Below are 23502 nucleotides of genomic sequence, written 5' to 3' on the forward strand. Positions count from 1 at the left end.
CCCCTCTCCCCTCGAGGAACCCCGCGCTACTCCGAATCGGCTTTCCGCGCGGTCGCTCGACGGTCGAACGAACGAATACCGAGAGCCGAAATCGTCCCCGGTTCTGACTGGCGCGCGCCAGGGACGCCGAGCGTCCTCGACGGGTCCCTCGTTGCGTCGATTGAACCGTCGTTCGGGCCACTCGAGGCCACCCTCCGATCGCATCGCGAAAGATAAAGGAGCCACCTTAATACTCGGCTCGTTCCATCACCGTGGAGCACGCGGTGAGGCGAGGCGCGGTGCGGTGGTGCTCGCGACGCGGACAAAAGCGTCGTAGTCGACGAGCCATCGATTCGACTCCGATACAGAGTCGAGCGAGCCTCACGGAGTGGAAAAGCGTATCGCGGGGCTCGAGGTATTGATCGCGCTTCCCCATCGTGCATGGGGGTGGCTTCGCGCGCGCGGCAACCCCCATGACCGTTCCGACGCCATTACAGCGCCATGGATCGTTGTACGGGGAGTAGTAAGCGGCGGCGGCGGCGGCGGCGGCGGCGGCAACGGCGGTAACGCCGGTAAAAGCGGGCAAAGTTCTCGTGCCACGGACCGTGCGACAGGCTCCGAACAGGGGGAGGGAGGAGCCGAGCCTTTTCCTTTTGAAGGGAAAAAGACGCGCGACGAAAGGGAGCGCGACGGTGACGGAGACGGACGAACCGCCGCGAGCCAAACGGAGAGAGAAGAATATCGGGGAACCGGAGCGAGCGAGAGGACCGGAGCTCGAAGTCGCGTGCACGGCCAGAACGGTCTGCGTGGTTCGCGGCGAAGCTCCCGGGCAGAGCGCAAGCCCCGAACACCTTGTTTACATTCGTCCAACGCCGCAGAGGAAGCACGTTGCTCGAGGAAAATAAGCGAGAAGCTTTCGGAGACGCGAGACCGTGCCGACGCCGAGCGGACCGCGCCACCGTTCTTACCGAACGAAACGTACAAGCCCCGCGAAACGAACAAGGACTCTTCCCGGGACTAGCCCGAACGCTCCACGGCGGACGACCCATGGCGTACCATCGCCGCGTCCTCGACGTCCTGGTCGTTTAACGGACGGGTGAGTAAGAAATTTTCCCTGGTTTCTCGCGCCTCTTTCACCGTTACTCGCGACGCTCCGACGTTTTCCCGCGCTCCGTTGTCGTTAACGGGCGAGAATCGACACCTGTTCGCGGACGCGATCATGGCCGATTACAGAAATCATGGTCTGGCCGTGGATCGGTTTCGCGCGCGCGTGACAACACCGCGACGAAACAAGGACCGTTCTCGGGTCTCGCGAACGCTTTCGCGGTCAACGACTTTTCGACAAAACAATTTCCACGCGAGCTTTATCGATTTCCGAGCGGTCGGTCGCGTGTAACGAACGCATCGGGTAACGGCCTACGTAACGGCCGGGATAATAACGTCGCGACCGGAGCCGTTTACTCGCGGGTCGCGCGCCGATCGACGCGATTCCTTCGCGATTTCGATCGAACTCGATCCGTGCCGCGTCTTCGAGAAACCGAACACCTCGGAACATCGAATCGGTCGAGCACGGTTCGGGTCGGGTGCGAGCCAAAAATCTAGTCAAGGTCCGGGGAATAAAAATCACGTACTCGATCGCGCGCGGCGCACACGCGCGGTCCGCGTCCAACGAACGTACATACCGGGTGTCTGCGTTCACCGGACCGTGGCATTGAACCGTCCCGCTTCCCCTCGGGGCTCTCGGGGAACCACCACGCGGCCAAGGGGGGCTGAAAATGGGAAACGGGAAGGGATGCTGCTCGACCTCCGCTAGTACGCAACCTCGTGTTCCTTTGTTTCGTTCTTGCCCGTCGGGGCGATCGAAAAATACCGCGATACGGAGTACGATGCGCGACGTTTTGCGAATCTCGACGAGTGGATCGTTAACGGGCGCGTGCTCGCGCGGGAAAAATTTCTCCTTTCGCGCGTAACTCTTCGCGACACTTTCTCGTAATTCGGTGCAACCGATCGACGTTCCCGCTTTCTAACAGCGGGACACCCGATCGCCGGGAACGCGATTCGAGAATCGTTTTCACGATTCGAGAAGCGCGGGCGACGATCGGCCGCCGACAGCGAATTTCCTCGGTTCGCGAAACGAGAAGCGACGAGCGTCGATTCGCCGAGAGAAAGGAGCGAGCTATCGGGGCGCCCGTCGTAAAACCGCGATTACTCGCGCGCGAGCGGACAATCGCGACGCGAGTGCCTCGCCACGAGGCCGACGATCACGGGGTACCGCGGTTCGCGACCGAACGAGAAACTTTAACGCGGTGTTCGAACTATGGACGATCGTCGAACGATCCGATCTTCGTCGACGGACCGCGCGCCAATTTGCTCCGAATTGTCGTTCACGCGAGTATCGAGGAACCAGAGTTTGACCGCGCAGTGAATTTCGCCCGTTCGTCGACACGAGTTTAGGATTCATTATGGAGGTAAAGTATCGGCTGCGAGAACCTTCCGCCCGTTCGTCGGGACGCTCTTCCCCGGTTCGAAATTTAAACGCATCGTTCGAAGGTTGAAAAAACGAAACCGTTCGTCCGCTTTCGGTGGTCCGATCGGATTTTCGTTGTCCAAGCGAGATCGCTCGCGGTGCATCGGAATCGAAATCGAGGGTGAGCGCGACGCGGTTTTCGTTGGTCGCGCGGTTTCTCCGACATTGTTCCCGCGATCGCGATGTTTTCCGCGGTCTGGTGAAAGTCGTCGGCGGCCGCGGCTCGAATTCGCGTTCAACGAGGTATAAAATGACGGTAATGGATCCGTGGTAATAGCATTTTTCTCGCGAAGAAGTCGCGACCGATCGGGTGACGTCTCTCGTTTCAACTGCGTCGATCGAATCGGACCATCGAGCGAACGAGACTCGACGAGAACTCGGCGCATCGTGCCGCACCGACCCAGTTTCTCCCTCGAACTCGCTCTCGCGTTTTTTTCATTTCTTTTTTTTCCAAAGCGGGCCGCGCTGATCGCTTCGTCGAACGCGGAAAACGAAAGGCGGACAACTTTCGACGCGAAGAACAATGGCGGTCGCAGTGGCGGTAATCGTCGCTATTACCGTCTTTTGTGCGGGAAAAATAGTTGGCCCGCTCACCTACCTTCGCGTCGCGTGGCGTCGCGTGGCGTCGCGATGCGTCGCGTTGCGTCGCGTCGCGTCGGTCCGGTGGAACGAACGGTGATCCCGGGCGTTCGACGCGCTATCTCGCAGGCGAGGCGAGGCGAGACGAGACGAGGCGAGACGAGGCGAGGCGCGATGGGTCGATGGACGGTACGGTAGATGGGTGTCGCGACGCCGGCGCCGGTAGGAAGCTCACAGGTGGTCGCCGTGCAGTCTGGCCGTGTTTCGTGGCGAGTGCCGCGGCAGCACCTCGACGTGCCGCTTTTTCGAGGTCCACGACCGGCCGGCCGGCCGGCAGAATCGATCCGGCGCCACCGCTGCCGCCTCTTCCGGCCTCCGATCGTTGTCGCGACGCCGGTTCTGGGAAGCTCCTCGTCGCGGGTTTCCAGGGTTCCTCGTCCTCGAGGAGGTCGTTCGATTGTACGCGATCACCGTGTGCCTCTCCCCGCGTTTCCCTTCCTCTCGATCGGTCCTGCTCGGCGACCTTCGGCCCTCTGTTTCGACGCCGGGGAAACCTCGCGAAGGGACGATAAGGAAGAGCGGAGATCGATCGCGAACCGGTTTCGGGAACGGTTCCTATCGGCCCGATGGAGCAGCCCGGTTCTAGGGGAATCCCGAGCGCTCGGAGGGTGGCGCGTTTCTAACCTGTTTCGATACCGAGGTGTACGCCGGCGAGCCGGCCGGGCCCTTTTCCCTAACGAGTAAAATCGAACGCTCCCCGGAGAGACGGGGACCGAGAACGGAAGACCAACGGAAACAGTGCCGCTCCGAGAGAGGCTGCGTGCGCGTACACTGCGATCAGGTAGGAAACATTTACCCCGAGGACCGCGAGATACCTCGACTCGTTCGGGAATTGTCCGATCGATTCGAAAATGCCGACCGAACGCCCGGTATCGATCCGATTCGAGGACGCGAGTGCGGGCGAAGCCGGACGCGACGACCTCGCTGCCTTTTCACCGTGGAATTTCGCGAGTTCACCCGCGACCGCGCCGTGGGAAACTTTCCGCTCGAGGATTTCGACGAACATCGGGGAGAGAAGTTCCAAACTCTCCCCTCGCGAGCAACATTTTTAATTACGCGCACCGCGCACCGCGTATCGCTCCCCTCGACGCCCCAGTCCCCGAGTCCGCGCGCTACGAGTTCCTAACCCACAACGCCGGCACGCGATCGAACGAACGAACTTTCACTCGCGATTCGTTACCGCGCCGCGTCCACGATCGAAAACGAAACGAGCCGCGAGAGAGGAGAAAACAACGACCAAAAAAAAAAGAAGAAACGAGAACGAACGAAACCGCGGAACGGATACGCCCGGACGCGTTTCGAGTGGAACGCGCGGAGGAAACTGGGTCGGTCGCGCGATAAGAGCCTCGAGCTATTTTCCAACGAATCGTCGCCCGATGGCCGCCCGCGTTCTCGGACGTACGATCGCGATCTCCGCCGGCACGGGACCGGGACACCGTGCTCGTTCGCGACGCTACGCGCGGACGCGTTCCGATCGCTCGCGGCGGTCCCGTCCGCGAGACGACGATCCTCGACGGACGTTCCGGAACGGAGAACCGACCGGCTGGAAACCGAATCGAATCGTCCTCGATGCGAGCCGAGCTCCGCGACGAGGAGCCAACCTTCCGAGAAATCGCCGAGGAATATCGACCAGTCGCGGACAAAAGGGTCTCCTCTCGAGATTACCTCGAGAGGTACCGTGGACCGCGTGGATCGATTCGTAACGCTGATTCGAGAACACCGCGCGAGAAGAGAGGGGAACGTCGACGAAGAAATTAATCGGGCACGGAACGCGCACGGAGCGCACGGAGCTGTATCGGCGATCGACGAGCGACGACGAACGATGCCTCTCGACGACCGCTTCGCGATCGATCGACGTTCGGTACGGTCCTCCTGCCCCCACTCGATTCGAGGTACTCGCGCAGCGAAACGAGGAGAGCGTTCCCTCGCGGCGGAGCGAATTCGAGAAGAACGCGATCGGTGACCGAAATAAAACCCAAAGGGCGAAAGGAGAACGCTATTCCGGGACGCATCGGGAATTTTTGATCCGTGTAGGCGCGCGCGGCGTTCCGAGAGGGTAGCTGGAACTCGTATCGAACGGCTTCGACCCCGAACGGGCACCTCTGCGTTCGATTGCGACCGAAAGAGTAACCGAACGCGCGCAACTCCGAGGAAAAATCGGCGTCGTCCCACGGTCGATAGGAATACCGAGGTAAATCGAGACTTACCTTCAATGTCGAACGCGGATCGAATGTTTTCCTCGGCGCGAGCTCGGATAAAAACGCGACGAGGCTCGTCACCGTGACGGGGAGCGGAACCGGGGCGGGAAACGGTTCCGGGAACTGGGTCGCGAAATACGGGTCCGAGATGGCAGAGGAAAGGAAAAGTCGGAGGAGATCTCGAACGGCGATCGGTGAATCGCGCGGAATGGCGGAACGGCGAACGGTGGGCGCCGCGGGCGAGCGGCGTCGAGCGGCATCGAGCCGGGTCGAGCCGGGTCGAGCGGCGTCGAGCGGCGTCGAGCGGTGTCGGTCGGTATCGGCGTCGACGCCGTCGTCGGGCTCACGAGCGAGCAAGCGTCGTTCGAAGTCAGGTACGAAGGAAGGGGGAAGCAAGGTAGCGTGGGAAGAGGGCAGGTTGGGGGTACGGTCGGCAAAAGGCAGAAATAATTCCACATTTGCCGAGCTGGCTCGCACGTGTCGCACACCTCAGGCCCGCACACGTGCGCGCACGTGTCCGTTCGCGGTCCGCGTGACGCGCGAATAGAACGACGCGACGGACGCGGCCGTAAACGAGAACGAATCCGAGACGCGAAAGAGAAAAGAACCGAGCCGGAGCGAAGACGGAGGAGGAGTGGAGGAGGAGGTGGAGGCGAAGCAGGAGGAGAGGACAGAGTGCGCGGCGTATAAAAGAGGGAGGAACAGGGAGGAGGAGACCCGGGAGACACAGTGCGATAGTCGGCTCGAGGATCGTGATTAAAGCCCGCGACGCCGACGAACCACGCGGATTTCTAAATATATAGCCGGCGATGTGCAAGAATAGGAGGCAACCAGCACGGCTCGCGAGCGCGTCCCGAGAGAGAGCGAATGGAACGTGAACTCGCAGTGGGCACCGCGACGCCGCGGCGTCACCCGGACCCGCGTTCGGATAGGTCAGTTATCGCGGAGCAAACTAGCTGCCGGCGTGTTCGCGTTAGAATCCTGTATCAGCCTCTCTCGCACACAGGTAAAGACCAAGGATTTTCCGATTATTTCTCCGATCGGTCTCGGATCGTTTCCCTTCGATACCGATCCCCCGACCTCCCGCGAACCGTTCCCGCACTTGTTGAATTCCCATCGCGCTCGCCATCGCGGTTCGCGCTCCCGATCCGCCTCGCGCCACCCCTCGCGAACCGTAACGCGACGGATCGATCGTCGTCGCGCGCCCTTTCCGCGACTCGGTTTCCTTCTTGCCCCGAAAAACCGCTCTTCTCGCTCCCGAGCTTTCTTCGCCGAGCCCCCTCTCGTTCTTTCCTCGTTCTCGCTCGCTTCCGCCGCGAGGAAGGGCCGCGAGGAACCGCGTTCCTCGCCCTCGAGCGAAACGGCCCTCGTTCGACCACCGGGATTCGCTCCTCGCGTTCTCGACTCTCCAATCGAGCGAAATTATCCTCGTCCGTGCGCTCGTGATCCTCGAAACCAGAAATACCGCTCGCGACACCGTTTCCGCGCGCGCGGCCACCGTTTCTAAGAAACGGCGTTCGACGTACGCGAATAGAAGCGGACGCGAATCGCGCGGCGTCGTCGTCGAGCAGCGTCGGGAGATCTCCTTTCGACGATCGTTCGACTCGCGCCGCGGAAAATTGCATTCGCGTTTTCGCAACTCGGTTCGTTTATCGTGCGCGTCCGTGTCGTCGATTCCCCCGTCGTTATAAATAACCGTTGCCGTTAACTTTACGCGCAACGACCCTCGACGATCGATAAGTTTTCCCTCGTAAAAACGCCGCTGCGAGAACCCCGGGGCAAATATAGAGCAACGGGAATCGAAAGTGCATCGACTTGGCCGCGCGTGCTATTTAAAAAAGAAAGAAGAAAAAAAAAGAAAAAAAAGAAATCGATCCCTCTCGAGCGGCACGAGAGGAGCCGAGAATCGCGCGGAGCGTTCGATTTTCGAAATCGAACTGGAACGCCTCGACGCGAGCGAGCGATCCGGTCGACAATCGACACCTTTTCGCGAAAACTAGGTAACTGAGAAATCCGATTCGTCGATCGCTCGCAACGGCTGCAAAACGTACAACGAGTCGCTCTTACGTAAACACGATACTCCCGCTAATTACTCGCGCCGCGTCGAACGACCTATTTAGTCCCGCGTACGCGCGAATCGATGGACTTTTCACCGGTGAAACGCTCCATATCCGCGAACCGTAATTCGAGCACCGGGCGAAAACGAAAAATTCCTTCCCGATCGATATCCACTTTCTTCCGTTTACCGCGTTCGCTCGTTGCGCGCACCTCTCCGCCGATCCAGTTTCGCTCGGTCGTTCGCCGCTGCGGGAATTTTTCTCCGATTGGAAAGAAACGCGCGACGCTCGCCGATTCTCGAATTCGTTCGAATCTCGAGGCTGTTACCGGTTCGTTCGTACGTTCGTTCGGTAAAAAGAACTCGATCTCGAGTCTCGAGTCTCGGTCCGCGGTCGTTCGCTTTCCCGTCTCGTGCCGTTCTCGTCGAGTTCCCCGAAGCGCGTCCGCGCGGAAAGACGAACGCGCGTGACTTAGCGGGCCGATCGGTCTACCGGTCGAAGCGCCATGTTTGGCCATCTCCGGCACGGGGAGAGAGCGAACCGAGACTCGACGCGGACGAGACCGCTTCCCGTTGAACCAGTGCCGATCCGATCGCGTTTACGCCCTCGTCGCTCGGCCCGAGCGCTCCGCGCGATCGCTCGCCGAGTGGCCCGAGCGATCGAGATCGTTCGTTCGTTCTTTCGTTCGTTCGTTCGGTCGCGGACGAGTTCGCGATGGACACCGCGACGCGGAGTAAGTTTCCCTTCTCGAGACGCCCTCTTCCACCCTTCGACCGGCGAACCGCGAAACGGTGACACCTCGGCACGCGCAACGGAGCAAAAAAGTTTCGACCGATGCCGTTTCCGCGAAACAAAGCCGCGTCGCGAGAAACGAGCAAAGCGGAACGTAATTCCCGAGCGTGTTTGCACGCCGTTCGCGAAAGGGTCGAAGAGGGCCCGGTGTCCACGAAGGGAGACGAGAGCACCGCGTTCGAGAGCGAGCAAATACTCGACCGGACGAAAAGATCGTAATCCCGAGCGGGCGGGAGGAGCTCGAACCCCTCGCTCGATCGACGCCGAGCGCACCGGCTCGTCTCGCGACGTCTTTCCTCGCGATCGACCCTCTCGCGGACCACCCTCTTCGACGTCGTTCGCTCCTCCTCGAATCTAAACGATCCGCCTTCGCTTCGCAGATCGACCGAGGATCACCGACTCCGAAGAGATGCAGCGGTGCCCGTATCTCCACGAGATGAAGGAGCGCTTGCTCTCGCAACCGACACCGACGGACAGCCTGGACATGGAGCGGCTCGACGGCACACCCGTCAAGGAGCCGAACCTCCGCAACGATTATCCCGCGCACACCAATCCCGGCGTGATACCGGAACCCCCGGAAATGCCGCCCGATTCCCTCATCGGCACGGTCGTCAAGGTACGCCTTCGAATACCAGCGCGAACCTTCGTCTTTCCTGCGAGAACGACCGGAGAATGCGTCGCGACACCCTCTCGAGTCGCTCCGCCCCGCCGACGCTTTTCCTTATTATTTAAAACAGCGAACGCGATGCAATTAAAACGGAGAAGCGCGCACATTGACGCTCGAGACGCGACCAAAGTTGCCTTTGTCGCAAAAACCTGACCCATTTTCCGCCGGAGAGCACCCTTGGAACGGTTCTTTTTTTTTCAATTATGCGTTAACCAAGGGTGAAAAGAGTAGGTAATTGGACCGAACTCCGTCGTCCGAGCGAGCAGCGAGAAAAGTTGGGTCCGTAAAGTTCTCGAGTTCCATAGAAATCGTTTCTTTGGTTATCGGACGGTCGGCGGACGGTCCTCGGAGCTTTCGGTCGAAAAGCGCGTATTTCTCTCGGTCGGGTGCCGCGAAGCGGTAAGGTCTAAAGTCTCGTTAATTTATTGCTTTTAGCTGAATTCCGACGGATACGGCTCGCACACGTCGCCGGCGCACGCGAGGCAGCCTCTGGTGCCTCAGAACGCGAACAATCCGCCCCTCTGCCTCGCCCCCGCGCACACGGGACCGGCCGCTGGCACGCTGCCAAAGAACGCAAAGTGAGTACATTCTTACGAGTGCATTCTTAAGATCCTCGCGGAACGACGGGCTTTGCGAGCCGCCTTTTCGCGTCTCGGCGCTCTTTCGCGATCGTTTGCTTTGCGCGCGGAGGATTCTTCGCGGATGTCGTCTAATTGCTTTTGTACGCCTCGGTTTTACGCCCGGCGATCCCCGCGAATGCCGCGCGGTTCCCACAAACGCGCGCCTCGTCTCCTTTGTTTTCGTTCGCTCGTAGCGCGCGGAGGCGTCCGCTCCTCGATGGAAATAGGACGCGCGCGGGACGAATCCTAAAGAAAAGAAGACGAGACCGCGTATCGAGGTTACGCGCGATTCGCGCTCGACTCGCGCAACGCCTCCACCTCCACCTCCTCCTCCTCCTCGAGAGCTTCCGCGATAGCGTACACTCGGTTTCGCGGTTTACGAACCGCGCCGATGTTTCTTTCGCGACCATTTACGCTCAACGGAATCGTCCTCGGTCCCTCGCTCCCTCGACGCTCCGCGAATCATCGAGGAACCCGGGGACCCGGAGTCGAACTTTATCGTCGATCGGCGCGAACGACCGACGACGATTCACCGTCGAGCTCGTGAATCTTTAACGCGTTCCGTCGACGATGCGGATCGAACTCGCGCCGCCTCGACTTTGACACCGATTTCCATTCACGGCGAGTCGAACTCGAGCGACGCCGTTCGTCGAAAGACGCGCGACAAACTTTCCTCCACCCGCGAAATTCCTCCGCGAGGTCTTCTTCGAAGAAAACGTCGCGCGACAATTTCGTCATCGAACCGTCCAAGGTGTCGTTGCGTACCACGGGGGCGTTCCGCGCGCGCGAGTATTTTTCCTCGTTGATGCGCCGGTGAACGCCATCTGGAAGCGAGCGTTCGTCGGTGCGAGGCGCAGCATCCGAAGAAGGTACGTCGCTCGTTCCCTCGAGCGAGCAAGCCGCTCCGGGCGAGCATGGAATTTCTTTCAACGGGGCTGCGGAAACTGTACCGATATAGAGAGAACGAGGATAAAATTTGGAAAAATACGAATCCTCGGAGGAAAATGGAGCTCGGACGAGATCGCGGAGAGAGGATCGCGACGAGCGGGCTCGCGCGCGATCACCCTAGGGGAGAGGAATTTTCGAAAAATTCGGGTCGCGCGATTTTACTGATCTCTACCCAAGCCCCCGTCCGGGTTTTAGTTCTAGAAGCGCGGAATCGCGGCAGCACCGCCAACGAGACTCGAAATCAATACTCGGTGTGCGTGAGTCCGGTCTGTCGCAATCCTTGCAACGCGATACTACGACGCGAGGAAAAATGGTAACCGGGAGCACCGGTATCGCGCCGTATCGGTGACCCGATCCGGATCGTCGCGGGGAACGGGACCGCCGACCGGTCGATCGGTCGTTCGGCGATCTTCCGCTACCACCCTCGGACCGGAGTTTCGACGCCGGAGACTTCCGGCGTTCGAGTTCTCTCGTCGAGAGAAACCGATACGAAACGAGAAACGCGTCCGAGGGTGGGCCTGGAAAAATGAAAAATGAAAAACGAACCGGAGCGGAAAAGTACAATCGAGCTCGACGCGGTAGATTCGGTGGACGCTTGCCAAGCGTCTCGATCGTCGAGCTGCCAACCGGTCACCGACCTCCGCTCGGAAAAACAACCCTGGACATCCGTACACGCGCCACCGGCGAATCGATCCGCGCGCGGTTCGTACGCGTGTCCCGCGACACGGGGATGCGCGCTCGGTAGAAACGCTTTCTTCCGCGGAACAACGACTCGCGATTCGTTTCCCCGAAAGCTCGAAAGCACCGACCGCCACCGGGATTCGAGATCGAGGCTCGAGTCCGATCGCACGATCCTCCGGCTCGAGAAGGCTCGCGCGGCTAGGGAATTTTGCGGTAGGGTAAGGTCGCCGACCTCGGTTCTAGCGTTATCGAGCGGGTCAGTAGGTCGCCGAACCACGGAGCACATCTCCCCCTCCCCTCGTCCCGAGTTTCCACCCCCAGCCAGCTTTCCCGCCCCCCGTCCCAACGGATCCTCCCGTGGGAACGCGGACGAATGCGCGCGAGAGACGCCCCGAATCCGGAACTTCCGGAGAACGATCTCGCGAGAAGACCTCGGCTACCTCCACCGGTGGAATCGAAACGATTCACCCGAAGGCGACTTTCCTCGACCGATCTCGAGATTCCTCGCCCGCTCGTCGAGAAGAAACGGTATCCCGTTGCCGAGAGGAAGAACGGCCAAAGGGCCACTCGAACCGGGTAAACCGTCTCTCGAGCCGTCCGCGGTCGAGGAACGTAACGAGGAAAATAACGAGGAATCCGCTCGCTTCCGTCCCGGCTCGCGAGAGAAACCGAAAGAAACGCGGGACGAGCTTCCTCCTCGTCCTCCGCTTCGCCGAGAACGTTCCCTCGGAACGGGGACCGTCTCTCGAGCGAATCGCGGAGGAGACTCGGAACCTGACAAGCGAACTCCGATCGAAACAAAGCCCGATGATCGGGATAGCCCCGTTACTCTTCTTCGTTCGACGAGGACCACGAGGTCCGTTGGGCTGGAAATAGATCGGGAAGGAACATCGAAACCGAGCCAGGTGTGTAAACGGAAGGAGGACGTTGCCCGAATATTTATTCTCCTCTCGCGGTCGAGGAAGACCGTTCCGGTATAGCCGGCGCGGTCCGCGATCGACGATACGAACTCGCAGCGAATCGCGAGGAACGAAATCCGCGAGGAGGAGGTGGGAGGAGGATCGGCGTCGAGTGCTCCCCGCGGTTACGGTTGAAATTAAAAGGAAGGAAAACGGGGACACGGGAGGGTACGAGCAGAAAAAATTCATGACGCGACGCGAGATTCCGATGGGACAAAGGGAGTCCCGGCCGAGGTAGACCGGCCGTGAGCGGGACGGAGACGGTGAAGGCGAGGGGAACGGGGACGAAGAGGGAGAGAGGATTCTCGTTGGACGGTCGCGTTGCGCGTAGACCACAGGTGGGGTGGAGCGGCTCGGGGAAGCTCGAAGGGGACAGGGGCGAAAAAGACGGGACGCGTCGGGGGAACGCTCGTAAGAAGGAGAGGCAAGATCCCGCGGGTGAAAAAGGGGGCCTGGAAGGCGAGAAAGGGACAGCCGTAGGTGGAGCACGACGGGAGTACACGGAGCGAAAACCGTGGACCGCAGTGCGCTTGTGCAAGAAGCTGCCGCTGCCCGGGAAGAGACCTCCCGGCCAGCCTCAGTCTCCGGGATGCTGGGGGCGGCGATCGTGATTCTACCCCCATTTGGTCGTGCTCCGATAACACAGTCCGTCTCGCTCGACCGCTAGCCGTCGTTTGGTTCCGTTCCGAATCGAATCGTCCGTTGCGGTGCCGCGAGACCGTAAGACACGGAGGACCGACTCCCTTTTGGGGTCTCTCTCTCTCTCTCTCTCTCTTTCTCCCTCTCTCTCTCTCTCTCTCTCTCTGTCCCTCTTTTTTCGTCGTTCCTCGGGTTCTCCGTTTGTTCTCCGGTTCTCCGGTTCGGTCCCCTCTCCACCGATTTCCTCTCGACGAGGTCGATCCATCCTCCTCCTCCTCCTCGGTCCTCCTCGGTCCTCCTCGGTCCAGCTCCGCGTCCTCCTCCGTCCCTTCTCCGCGTCTACGCTTCACACCCTTTTCCGCCGAACCCCGAGTGCAGTCACCGCGAGAACCTTCGGGCAACCGCCTCTGCCAGTCAGGTGAGCTTTCTTGGTCGCGTAGCGGTCGGTTCGTTGGTCCGTTGATCGGTCAGGCCGGTAACGAGTCTCGTGTGCATCGCACTCGGCTGGTGATCGCAGCCGCGCGTCGTCGCGATCGTGGTCGGTCACCGGAGCGAGAGTGCTCGATCCTCCCGGGGCTCGGTGCTCGGTGCTCGGTGCTCGGTGCTCGGTGCTCGGTGCTCGGTGTTCGGTGCTCGGTGCTCGGGCTCGGGTTCGGTCGTGTGCACGGTATTTTCCATTAGCTCGTTCGAGCAAGTGCGCGGGATCACAGAGAGAGAGACGAACCTTTGGGGTTGGCCCGGCCTCGCTCGCTTCCGCTCGACTCGACTTTCGTTCGTTCGCGCTCTCGCCCTTCGTCTTCTCGCGTTTCCGGCGCGATGGCGCGGCCGAACATCCAACGGTGAAAATTCGTTCGGTCGGGCAAGATCGCGATCCGGTTCGTCGCGAAGGAATCGGAGAGGAACCCTCGCGAAAGGTCTCGAATAATCGTTTCGAACGATTCCTTCGCGACCCAGGTTTCACCCTTTGCGGAACGCGCAAACGTGCTCCTCGGCCGACGGAACGAACCAAGGGGACGAACGCGCAGGCGCGATTCGCGAAATCGAATAAACAGAGAGCAACAATTCGGGAGAGAGTTTCGACTCGAGCCTCCTGCCCTCCTTTTCGAAAACGGTCCCCGCCCCCGAGCCAAGCCGAGCCGAGCCGAGCCGAGTCGTTTCGCGCGTCGATCGAAATTCACTCTCGGAGAAGGTTCGCTCGACGTTCGTCGCTCGTACAGCTCGCACCGCTCGCACCGCTCGGCACCGCTCGGCACCGCTCGCACCGATTCTCGCTCAACGTTGTTCGCGCGGCTAGCTCCGACGAGGAGGATCGAAGCCCGTTTCGGGCGTTCGCCAAAATGGCGTCCGCGGCGTGATCGGGATCGTTCGCTCGCGTCGTCGCGGACTCGCCCATCGTCGCGAGATCCAGCCGTGTCTTTTGCCGGGTCGGTAGGGCCCGTTGCGAAGGGAGAAGGAATCTGCGATGGTGGGCGGCGGTGATTGCAAGGTCGCCACCGTGGAGGTGGAGGCGGCCGCGGTGGACAACACGGCGACCCTTCCGGTGACCAGGCCTCTCAATCCGCAAAGCTCCTCGCCGAACACGCAGGACAACGCCGAGAAGAACAACGCGGCGAACAAAGAGATGGAGCTGAAGAACGTGCGCTCGACCCCAGCGAAAAAGTAAGAAAGCGCCGGTAGAGTCTAGCAACCGAGTATCGCGCCGGGTCGACGACTCGCGTTTTATTTAGACCCGCGCGCCGTTAACGCGGGATTAACGCGGAATTAACGCGGGATTAACCGACCTGCCCCACCGTGCGTTTTAACGCGCGATCGGCCAAACGGTACGCTTTCCTCCCTGCAATTACACACGGAGGAACGGGAGTAGGTCAAGAATCCACTCGACCGGAACTGCTACGTAATCTGCGCGCTAACGAACCGGTTACCGCTTAGGGGCGCGCCGAAGCTACGGACTTTTCTACGCTTTCGCGTACCCCGAGCGCAAACACCGACGACCGTTGCCGCCGTCTATTCGGACGTAATTAGGGAAAACGCGACCGAGCACCCGACAACCGAGTAATTGGGTCGACCTTCTCCTCCGCGAGGTTGCGCGTTCCTCGATCCCCGACGCGTACCGAGGATCGGACCAAATCCCGGGACAGACCCACCGACGCCTGAACTCCAGAACAACCAGACGCCCCGTTAACGATCTACACTCGCGGTACTTTCCGCGAAAACGGATCCCCCCGGTTCTCTCCCCGCTGTTTCCCTTATCACCGTCGACGCATCGACGAATGGGAAGCTCCCGTTTTAAATCGAGACGAACAAAAGCCGAAAGCCGGGAGGCACGGGATCGCGCTACGAGCTGGTACATTTTCGCAAAATCGATCCCCGAGGGGACTCTGTCTCTTCCCGTCTCGTCTCGTCTCGTCTCGTCTCGTCTCGTCTGGTCGCGACGCGACGCGGTTTTCCTTCCACCGGGAAAATTGTCCCCCTTTTTTTCCGCGGGATATCTTTCGCGTTTGACGCGGAATGGAAGCACCGAGGGGTGGGAAGGTCTCGTCCGCGTTTCTATTCGCTTGCCGCTTCGTTAGCCGCGGCTGGCTACGAACCGTCTTGCGTCTAGTGCGCGTTACGCGCGGCCCCGAGTTATGCACTCGCGCACGTACACCACCGACCACTACCCCCGCGTCGAAACGAGTAACCGACCGAGCTTGCGGCCAACGACCAATGGAAATCGTTACGGAGAAAAAATCGAGCGACCGGAACGCGAACGCATTTCGACATCGAGGAGGGACGACGCCGCGGTAAGGTATATCCTCGATGTATCGCGCGATGCCGGAGAGACGGCTTCTCGACGATCCTCTTCGATGGTACTCTCGGCTAGCCGTTCTCGGATACGTAATCGGAGCACTCGGAATTTCTTTTCCCACGAACGATATCCGACAAAGGACGGTTCGGCCGAGATTCGTAATCGATCGATATCGATCGAGCGACAGCGATACGTCGCGAGGCGGCACGGCCGAGCGATACCTTCTCGAGTTACGCGTTCGCTCGCGATCGCGTTAACGCGAGCCGAAAGCGAAGCTTCGTCGCTCGAGACGAGACAGTATCGCGGCCCTCGCGAACGCGACCGCACGCACCGCTCGGAAGCCGAGGAAACCGGGGACGAGAACAACGCCGAAAGCTCGTTCGCGAAATCGCCGAGGAATCGATCGAAACGGGAAGGGTGAAACGCTCGAAAACGAGATCTCGCGCGAAGAATACGCCGTGATTGGACGCGACGGGGAGAACGAAATTCGACGAGAGAACACGGACGCGGCGAGGGTGAGTCGAGAGGGCGAGGTACGGAAAGAAAGACCAGCGGCTGAAAGTAGGTACTTCGAGATATCGACCGAGCAGCCTGGTTCGCTCCAAAGTCTGCTCCGCCTCGGCGCTGTTTCCACTTCTGGCCGCTTTGCTCCTTCGAAACCGGAGAGAAAAATAAAAGACCGCCTCGGGACTTTTGGAAACTTTATCGCGCTACCCCCGGAAGATCGCGCTTTCCGATCCAGCGACACCGATTCCGCGGAGAACCGGTCGCCCGAGGTTCCCGCGAAATCGTATCGCTCTTTTCGGCCGAGATCGATCATCTCCCGGGAAAGTGGCGCGGCTGCTATCGAAACGGTGAGAAACGAACCAACTCGAGAAACTATCGCCGAATATCCCGATCCTTTCGTCGCGGCTATCCGATAATCATCGAAGAGAAAAAGGGGGAAAAAAATGCCCGACAAGAGTGTACAGGCTCGTGCGGAAAACAATAAAGTCTGCGCCCCAACCCCTGAAACGGCAACGCGACAAAGGGTGGTTAAGCCCTTCTCGACGAAGATGCACCGCGCGGCGACGAGCCCCTGATATCCCCGGTGCAGACGTCGCGACGCGACCCCGCTTCCACGGATTTCGGAATCTCTTTTTTCCTTTTTTGCCTCGTTTCTCTTCGTTTCTCTCGGTGATTCTGGCCTCTCGACGGAAACATCCGGTCTCTCTCGCGCGATTAATTGCCGAGACGAGATCGGGCGACGCAACGCGCTCGCTCCTCTTTCGCCCACCCGTGCGATTATCGATTCCACGACCTAACCTTTAACGAGAAAAAGCAACGGCGTAGTCGTGGAACGGAAGCACGGGGAGTTGGTTCGAGAGACGTCGAAGCGTCAACGACCGTCGCTCGGAGTTCCGGTCGAACGAACGAGCGAGCGAGCGAGCGAGCGAGCGAGCGAGCGATCTCGTGCGTGCGTGCGCGTCCGCGCGCGCCATGTCCGCGGGTGCGCAATTAAAATTAGCAAGGAGACGGATCGAGGGAACGACGCGGGAGGAGAGTGGGAAAAATCGACGAGTTCCTTGCTCGCGGTTCAACGGCGGTTCGACATCGAAAATAGAATCCTCGCCGGATCGACGCGGTCGTGGTCGTGGTCGTGGTCGCGGTCGTGGTCGCGGTCCTCGTCGTCGACCACGCGGCTGAATAATCTCGGCTCCCGAGGCTGCCCGATTTACACTCGCGTCCGCGGAGGCGTCCAGTCGGTGGTAAACTAGCGCGAGAGTTCCCGAGCGCTCGCCATGGACGTGGAGATCGTGCCGTTCGTCGAGAACAACGTAAACAGAGCCGCGGGTGCACCGCGACGCGGTAGTAGGGTACAAATAGTCCGAAAGACACGGTGAGGAAACGGCGACGATCGCGCCTAAACGCCGCGGTTACGCGAGCGAGTTTCCATTTCTTTTTTTTCGTTTCGCAGGACCTCCCTGTTCATCATCATGAGCTTCATCTACGCGAAGCTGCTGGTGGTGGTGTGCATCGCTTACGTGATAAGCGAGGTGGTCACGCACAAGCTGCCGCTCTACTACTACGAGGGTTTCTTCACCTACTTGTACGGGGTTAGCATCCTCTTCCTGCTCTACGTGTTCTGCTTCCTGCTGCAAGAAAGCGCCTGCTGCGCCCGAGGAAGCGACACCCCGCCGCCACCGCCGAGGCCACCGAAGCTGCCCAAGGAGCCCAAGGACAAGAGCAAGAAGAAGGACAAGAAGGACAAGGAGCAAAAGTCCTCAAAGACCAAGAAGGAGTACCAGGTTCGTTTCACCGTCCTTTGAGCGTTCGCGATTTTAACGGAGAGTTCGTTGCCGCGCGAAATCCGCTGAGAAGGGAACGTACTGATTCAGGACGCGGCGGACGTCGAGGCGGGAGTGGCCACTCGAGCTCTGCGGAAACGGAAGACCTCGCAGAACGATCAGAGCCACGGAAGCTTCTTCCTTCGAATCGGGGCAATAGGTGAGAGACTCGTTCGCGATCTCGACTTCCCTCGAAGCTTCCATCCGTTTGCTTTCCTTCGTCAGCTTTCGGCCTGGGCACCATGGTCTACAACGGTTTGGAGTTTGGCACCTTCTTCGAGGTACCGCCCACCTCCCCGTGCTACCAGATCCTCCAGGGAGTGAACCCGGTTCTCCAGATGATCTTCACCTTCATGCAGATGTACTTCATCTTCATGAACTCGAGGGTAGGTAGTCCGAGGATGCCTCGAACGGACGGTTCTATTAAAACGCGTTCGCGTTCCCAGCTGAACATCCATCGGTTCAAAGTGATCGCGCGTTTCGGGCTGATGCACGTGGTCGCCACCAATCTCTGCGTGTGGATCCGTACGCTCGTGTTGGAGAGCATCAAGGAGATCGCGAAGCACCACCAGAAGATGGGCCAGTTCGAGACGGGGATACTCGGTTCGTTTCGACGCGCAACGACACGCGCGTTCTCGTACGGTAACCGCGAAATCGATTTCAGAGAGCATCAAGCAACACTCGCTGCGAAACGTCGGTACCATATTGGGAACGGCGCCGCGAGACGTGGAGCTTTTGCGCGAGGCACCGTTGACAGCCACCAGAGCCTCGACCTCCACCGCCTCGATGATCGTCGGCACAACGGCCGACTCGTTGGGTCGAGCGATGAGAACGACCTCCAGAGCGATCGCGAGGGCGGTCACGATGCCGACGTCGACCACGATCACGAGCACCACGGCCGCGACGACCACCACCGCGACGACCAACAACGTATCGGCGGCCGGATGGAACTCTCCGTTCTCGACGACCGCCTCGACGCCGTTGCCCGATCTGACCACCACCACCGCGACCACCCTCTCCACCCTCTTGACCACCTTCGCGCCAAAGAGCATCGAGGAGGAGAGGACCGGCCCGATCACCGGCACCACCGCCTCCACCGCTACCGCGGCCGTTTCCGTCACCGACGCCTCCACTCTCTCCCCGTTCTCCTATTTGTTGAGGCAGTTCGACGCCTCCGCGAGGGACGGCAAAGACAAGGTAAAGGAGAACCCCCCCTCCCACGGTACGAATTAACCCCTTTGAAAAACACGATTTCCTCGCGACGCAGGCCCACCAAATCTACGCCAACAACCACACGAACGACAGCGACTACTCGAGCTTCTCCCGTTACGGAATATCCGCGGAGGCTCTGATCGACAAGGACTCGGTACCGAACCTGTGCGGCCGGGTGAACATCATGGGGACCATCGTGCAAGACGCCGAGCCGTATCTGTTCCCGTTCATAATCGAGTACAGTCTGATCGGCGCGGCGGTGATTTACGTGATGTGGAAACACATCGGTCGACATCCGCGTTGGCCTCACCAGGTGGAGGCCGACCTCGAGCGCCGGCTGGAGGCCATGCTGTCGCGAAGAGCCGTTGCCCTGGCCCACGCAGGTAACGCGTGTTCTCGTTCGCTTTCAGTCGGAGAGTCTCGCGGTCGTTTGCTAAATCGGTGTTCTCGAATCCGCGAACCAGGTCACACAAGGGTGGACTGCGTAGGAGCGAGCAAAGGACTCTTCTTCGGTCTGTTGCTGCTGGTCGGTTCCCTGATCTGCTTGATCCTCTTCTTCGTGCTGATCCACCATCCCGACTTCGGTCTGGTCGCGATTTACCTGGCGGACGTGTCGCACTGCGTGCTGATGGTGCTCTCGATCGTGGCGATAATCGTCGGTTTCATACGCGTGCAGAGCTTAAAGTTCAAGGCCGAGGAGCAGAGCGACCTGAACGACATCCTGCTACGCGTGTCCGGGTTCGGGTTGTTCGTTTACGCGGTGTTCAGCGTGATCGCCGGCTCGCTGGCAGCGTTCACTCACGAGCCGAACCTGCTGGTGATGCTGACCGGGCTCCTATCGGTCGCCCAGGTGATCCTTCAGATGCTGTTCATCGCGGACGTGTCTCGCAGGAGGGTCCACCTGCCGGAGCACGACCGCAGCAAGCCGGGCCGACAGGTGGTCACCTTCCTGCTGATCTGCAACCTGACCATGTGGGTCATCTACACGTTCGAATCGCAGAAAGTGATGGCGAACCCGGTGCAGCTCGATTTCTACGGGTTCCTCGCTTGGGCCATCGTGCAGAGGGTGACACTGCCGCTGTGCATCTTCCACAGGTTCCACAGCGCGGTGACGTTCGCGGAGATATGGAAGACCAGCTACAAGGCGCGCCTCGAGTAAACCGCGCGATTTCCTCGGGATCGACGCCCGGAAACACCCACGCCGGAGCTCGCGTCGTTCGCCAACGGAATCGAGAGAGATCGGAGAGCTCGCCTCGGGACCGGTGCAACCTCACCGAGCCGGATCACGGGCGCTCGTAACCTCGAAACGTCGGGATCGCGTTCGAGGAGAACTCGAAAACACGGCCACGAGACCGAAGGTATTTCGCGACGACGAACCGCGAACGCGCGGAGAATACCGAAGCGTCGTTTTCTTTCTCCGCTCTTTGCTTTTCCTACTTTCTTTTCTCGCCCCACGCGTCCCACCCCCTTTTCCGTTTCTCGTCCGCGCGCGTTCCGTTCGGTACACGATTCGCTTCGCTCGGCGCGTCTCGAACGAAACCCGAGCGCCGAGTCGGGGCAAAGACGAACAACGCGCGTTTCCACGAACCGGATCCACCGATTCGCGAAAACCCGGGGCCCATTTCCTTTCGTCGCGTACCCCACCTTTTTACGATCTCTGTACACTGCCGCCAAATTTTCTACTTTTATACATTATACGACGTACCTTCGTCCCGTCGTGCATCGGGAACACCGCGGAAACCGGTTCGCTCTTCGAAACTCGGCGACGTCTCTCCTTCGAGGGGACGCGTTCGAACCTTTCCAAACTCTACGGACCAACGGTTCTCGGTCCCCGTACGACGCGCGTCCGGAGAGACGAAGGGCGGACGACGGAGTTCCGAACGAGTCGCACGTGCAAGATCCGTTCGACGATCAGCCCGATACGAGCGCACCAACGGTGGTGCCAGCGAGCGAGCGAGCGAGCGAGCGAGCGAGCGAACGGGCTCGATGCCGGAACGGGGTACGAGTTTCGTATATTTTGCTCCACGCGAACGATCGATCGCTTTCGGTTCTCGCGAGCGAAACGGAATCGCGGAACGAGCCCCGTCCGCTCGTTGCCGGCCAATCGGCGATTAGATACAACCACGCGGAGGAGGATATCGCGCCGGACCCGTTCCACGTTCTTTCTCGTCGCGCGCTCAACAGTACAAAATCGTTTCCGAGTTTTGGAAACTTTTATCGACGCACCCTTTCGACGAATGCGCGTATGCGCGAACCGGAGCACGAGAAGAGCGTCGACCAAGGAACGAAAGGGTAGACGGCGCCGATCGTCGCGCACCGAGGGCAGAGTACCTTTTTCTACTCTCGCGAGGAGAGTATCGCGAAACTGCGATTCTCGAGGAGAACACCGGACGACGAAATCGTAGCCGCACATCCACGGCTGCGCGCACACCCGCGCACCCGAAACGGTTCGTCGAGGATAATTATTATTACCATTATCGATTAGCGCGTAAGCCTATCTCGGAAACACAGACCTTTTGCATTTACTTCGCTATGGATATCGTACCGTAGATCGCGTTTTACACGATGGATTACGATCTCGCGAATCCCTCCACGGATCGAGCGACGCCCGCGGAAACGAAACGAAACGAAAGCAGAGAGGAGAAGAGGAGCGTCGCTCGTCGGCTAACCCCGTCTCGGAGCGTTTAATCGCGCAGCTAGCTCGCCGAGTCTAAATATTTTAATCGTTGGACGTCCGTTGTCCGAGTACGGGGCGAGGGCCGGCGATGGGAACGCGAAACGAGGGACGACCGCGCGCAATCGCGATCCGAGACGACGTTCTCGACCAGAGAACGCGAGGATAACGCGCGGAGAACCGATCGCGGTGACGAACACAGATGCGCGCGAATATGTAAATAACGATGCACAGAATATTGTCGTTCGGCGGAGGAATATTGTCTTCGAGGAGGCCGGGATCGAGTTAGGGCTCCGTTGTTCCCTCGTTTCGAGAGCAAGGACCCGCCAGAAATCCGTTCGCGCGTATCCTTCGTTAACGAGCCACTGCCACACAGGACCAACAAAAGTCGAACGCGATGGGTAGCTGCCGAACGGACCAGAACGAAAACGAAACGAGACGAGAGGAGAGCAGAGGAGAGGAGAGGAGGGACGGCCCGGTGAGAGGACGAACCGCGCCAATATAAGAATCTACACCCTACCGATCACCGAACCGGACAAACCGTTACGCGCCGGTTTACCCTTCCATGTTTATCCGTTTATCGAACGAGAGAGAGCGAGAGAGTGCGAAAGTGAGAGAGAGAGAAAGAGAGCCTGCGAGAACGAGTGCATCCGCGTGCGTGCGCGAGAGACTGAGAAACGGCGCGCCGAGCGACGTGTTCGTTTTTATTCGGCAAACAACGTCTTTGTATACTCTGCCCGTGTTCTAGAGAACAACGGGATCATGGTTCTTGTATATGTACATCAGTATCTCGATAGTAGCCGTAAGCCTAACCAATGGAGTCGCGGATCGGCCGGGAACGCTGGCGATCTTCTCGTTGGAACGAGGAGCGGCCAGTTTCGGGGCAGATCCGCGACGCGTCGTCGTCATTTAACATTACGTAGTGAGTTTTCGATGTCTTCGAGCATAATTACAGTTTGTACACGTGACACAATACGCGCGCACAACCGACATTACTCGGCGAGACGGTCGGATCGAGGGGAACGTAACACGGGGAACGGAGATTTCGCGCGAGCGGGAGAGAACGCTCCGGGCGCTGGTTCTTTACGCAGGACGCTATGGATAAAACTCTCTAAAGATTTACGTGTTGTCGTGTAAGCAGTTCTTCGAAGTCGAGTAGCGACGATACGAACCGTAAAACTCGTAAATTCGCTCGTTCGTCGATTCCCATTTTGATTGTATAACGTTAACACGCCGTTTCATTGTAATCCGTTGGGGCGGCACGCCACGGTGCCGCCGTCATTTGTAACGATATACGATTATATTGGTTAATAAAAGTTATCTAGATGTACTCGGCTGTTTTTCGATTTCCCTAGAAACCGAACGGGTCGCGACACCCGGCGGGAGTCCGCCCGATCGACGCGAGCGTACCATCGTCGGTAAGAGACGATTCGACCGCGCGACCTTACCGATACCGAAAACCGAGCCGCTCGATCGATATCTCGGTTCTTTGCCGACGGACGGAAACGCGGTCGCGAAGCTACGGAAGGACAAACTCCGCGGTTATCGATCGTCGGTACGCGCCGAGTGGATAATTTCTCGGAGCCTCTTCGAGCCGAAACGCGCGTGTCGGTCGCGTCGCTCGACGACAGATGCCGGGGCGAGATCGTTCGCCGGCAATGCGGTCGAGTCGTTCCGCGCGTCGACGAGAACCCCGTCGACGAGCGACGAGCGACGAGGAAAACCGGCCGCGAGGTAAACTTTCCGCGATACGAGGGAACGTCGCGCGTTTCCGCGTTTCGTCGAAATCGGTATT

The 23502-nt window shown here is 59.6% G+C and overlaps 1 protein-coding gene across 4 annotated transcripts; it reads left to right on the forward strand.

Annotated features, from left to right (window-relative positions):
• Positions 1-750: 750 nt before the first annotated feature.
• Positions 751-20342, forward strand: Otopla (proton channel otopetrin-like a). Of its 4 annotated transcripts, none has more exons than XM_076319981.1 (10): positions 751-1075; positions 8573-8808; positions 9295-9437; positions 17452-17782; positions 17873-17981; positions 18047-18207; positions 18268-18424; positions 18486-19018; positions 19089-19416; positions 19498-20342. In XM_076319981.1, the coding sequence occupies exons 2-10, from the start codon at positions 8602-8604 to the stop codon at positions 20190-20192; spliced, it is 2664 nt and encodes an 887-aa protein (XP_076176096.1). In that variant the 5' UTR covers positions 751-1075; positions 8573-8601; the 3' UTR covers positions 20193-20342. The 4 variants fall into 4 exon arrangements, with proteins under 4 accessions (XP_076176096.1, XP_076176095.1, XP_076176097.1 ...); XM_076319980.1 differs by lacking the exon at positions 751-1075 and adding an exon at positions 6007-6349; XM_076319982.1 differs by lacking the exons at positions 751-1075; positions 8573-8808; positions 9295-9437 and adding an exon at positions 12658-14365.
• Positions 20343-23502: the final 3160 nt, after the last annotated feature.

Source organism: Ptiloglossa arizonensis, chromosome 9 (genome assembly GCF_051014685.1).
Source record: "Ptiloglossa arizonensis isolate GNS036 chromosome 9, iyPtiAriz1_principal, whole genome shotgun sequence".
NCBI classification, from domain to species: Eukaryota; Metazoa; Arthropoda; class Insecta; order Hymenoptera; family Colletidae; genus Ptiloglossa; species Ptiloglossa arizonensis.

Excerpts from the sequence above, each read along its gene's own strand:
- Otopla (XM_076319980.1), top strand. The coding sequence starts at position 6,211 with ATGGAACGTGAACTCGCAGTGGGCACCGCGACGCCGCGGCGTCACCCG. Across the intron at positions 9,438-17,451 it reads ACGCTGCCAAAGAACGCAAA|GACCTCCCTGTTCATCATCA; the intron begins GTGAGTACATTC and ends TTCGTTTCGCAG. Across the intron at positions 19,417-19,497 it reads CGTTGCCCTGGCCCACGCAG|GTCACACAAGGGTGGACTGC; the intron begins GTAACGCGTGTT and ends TCCGCGAACCAG.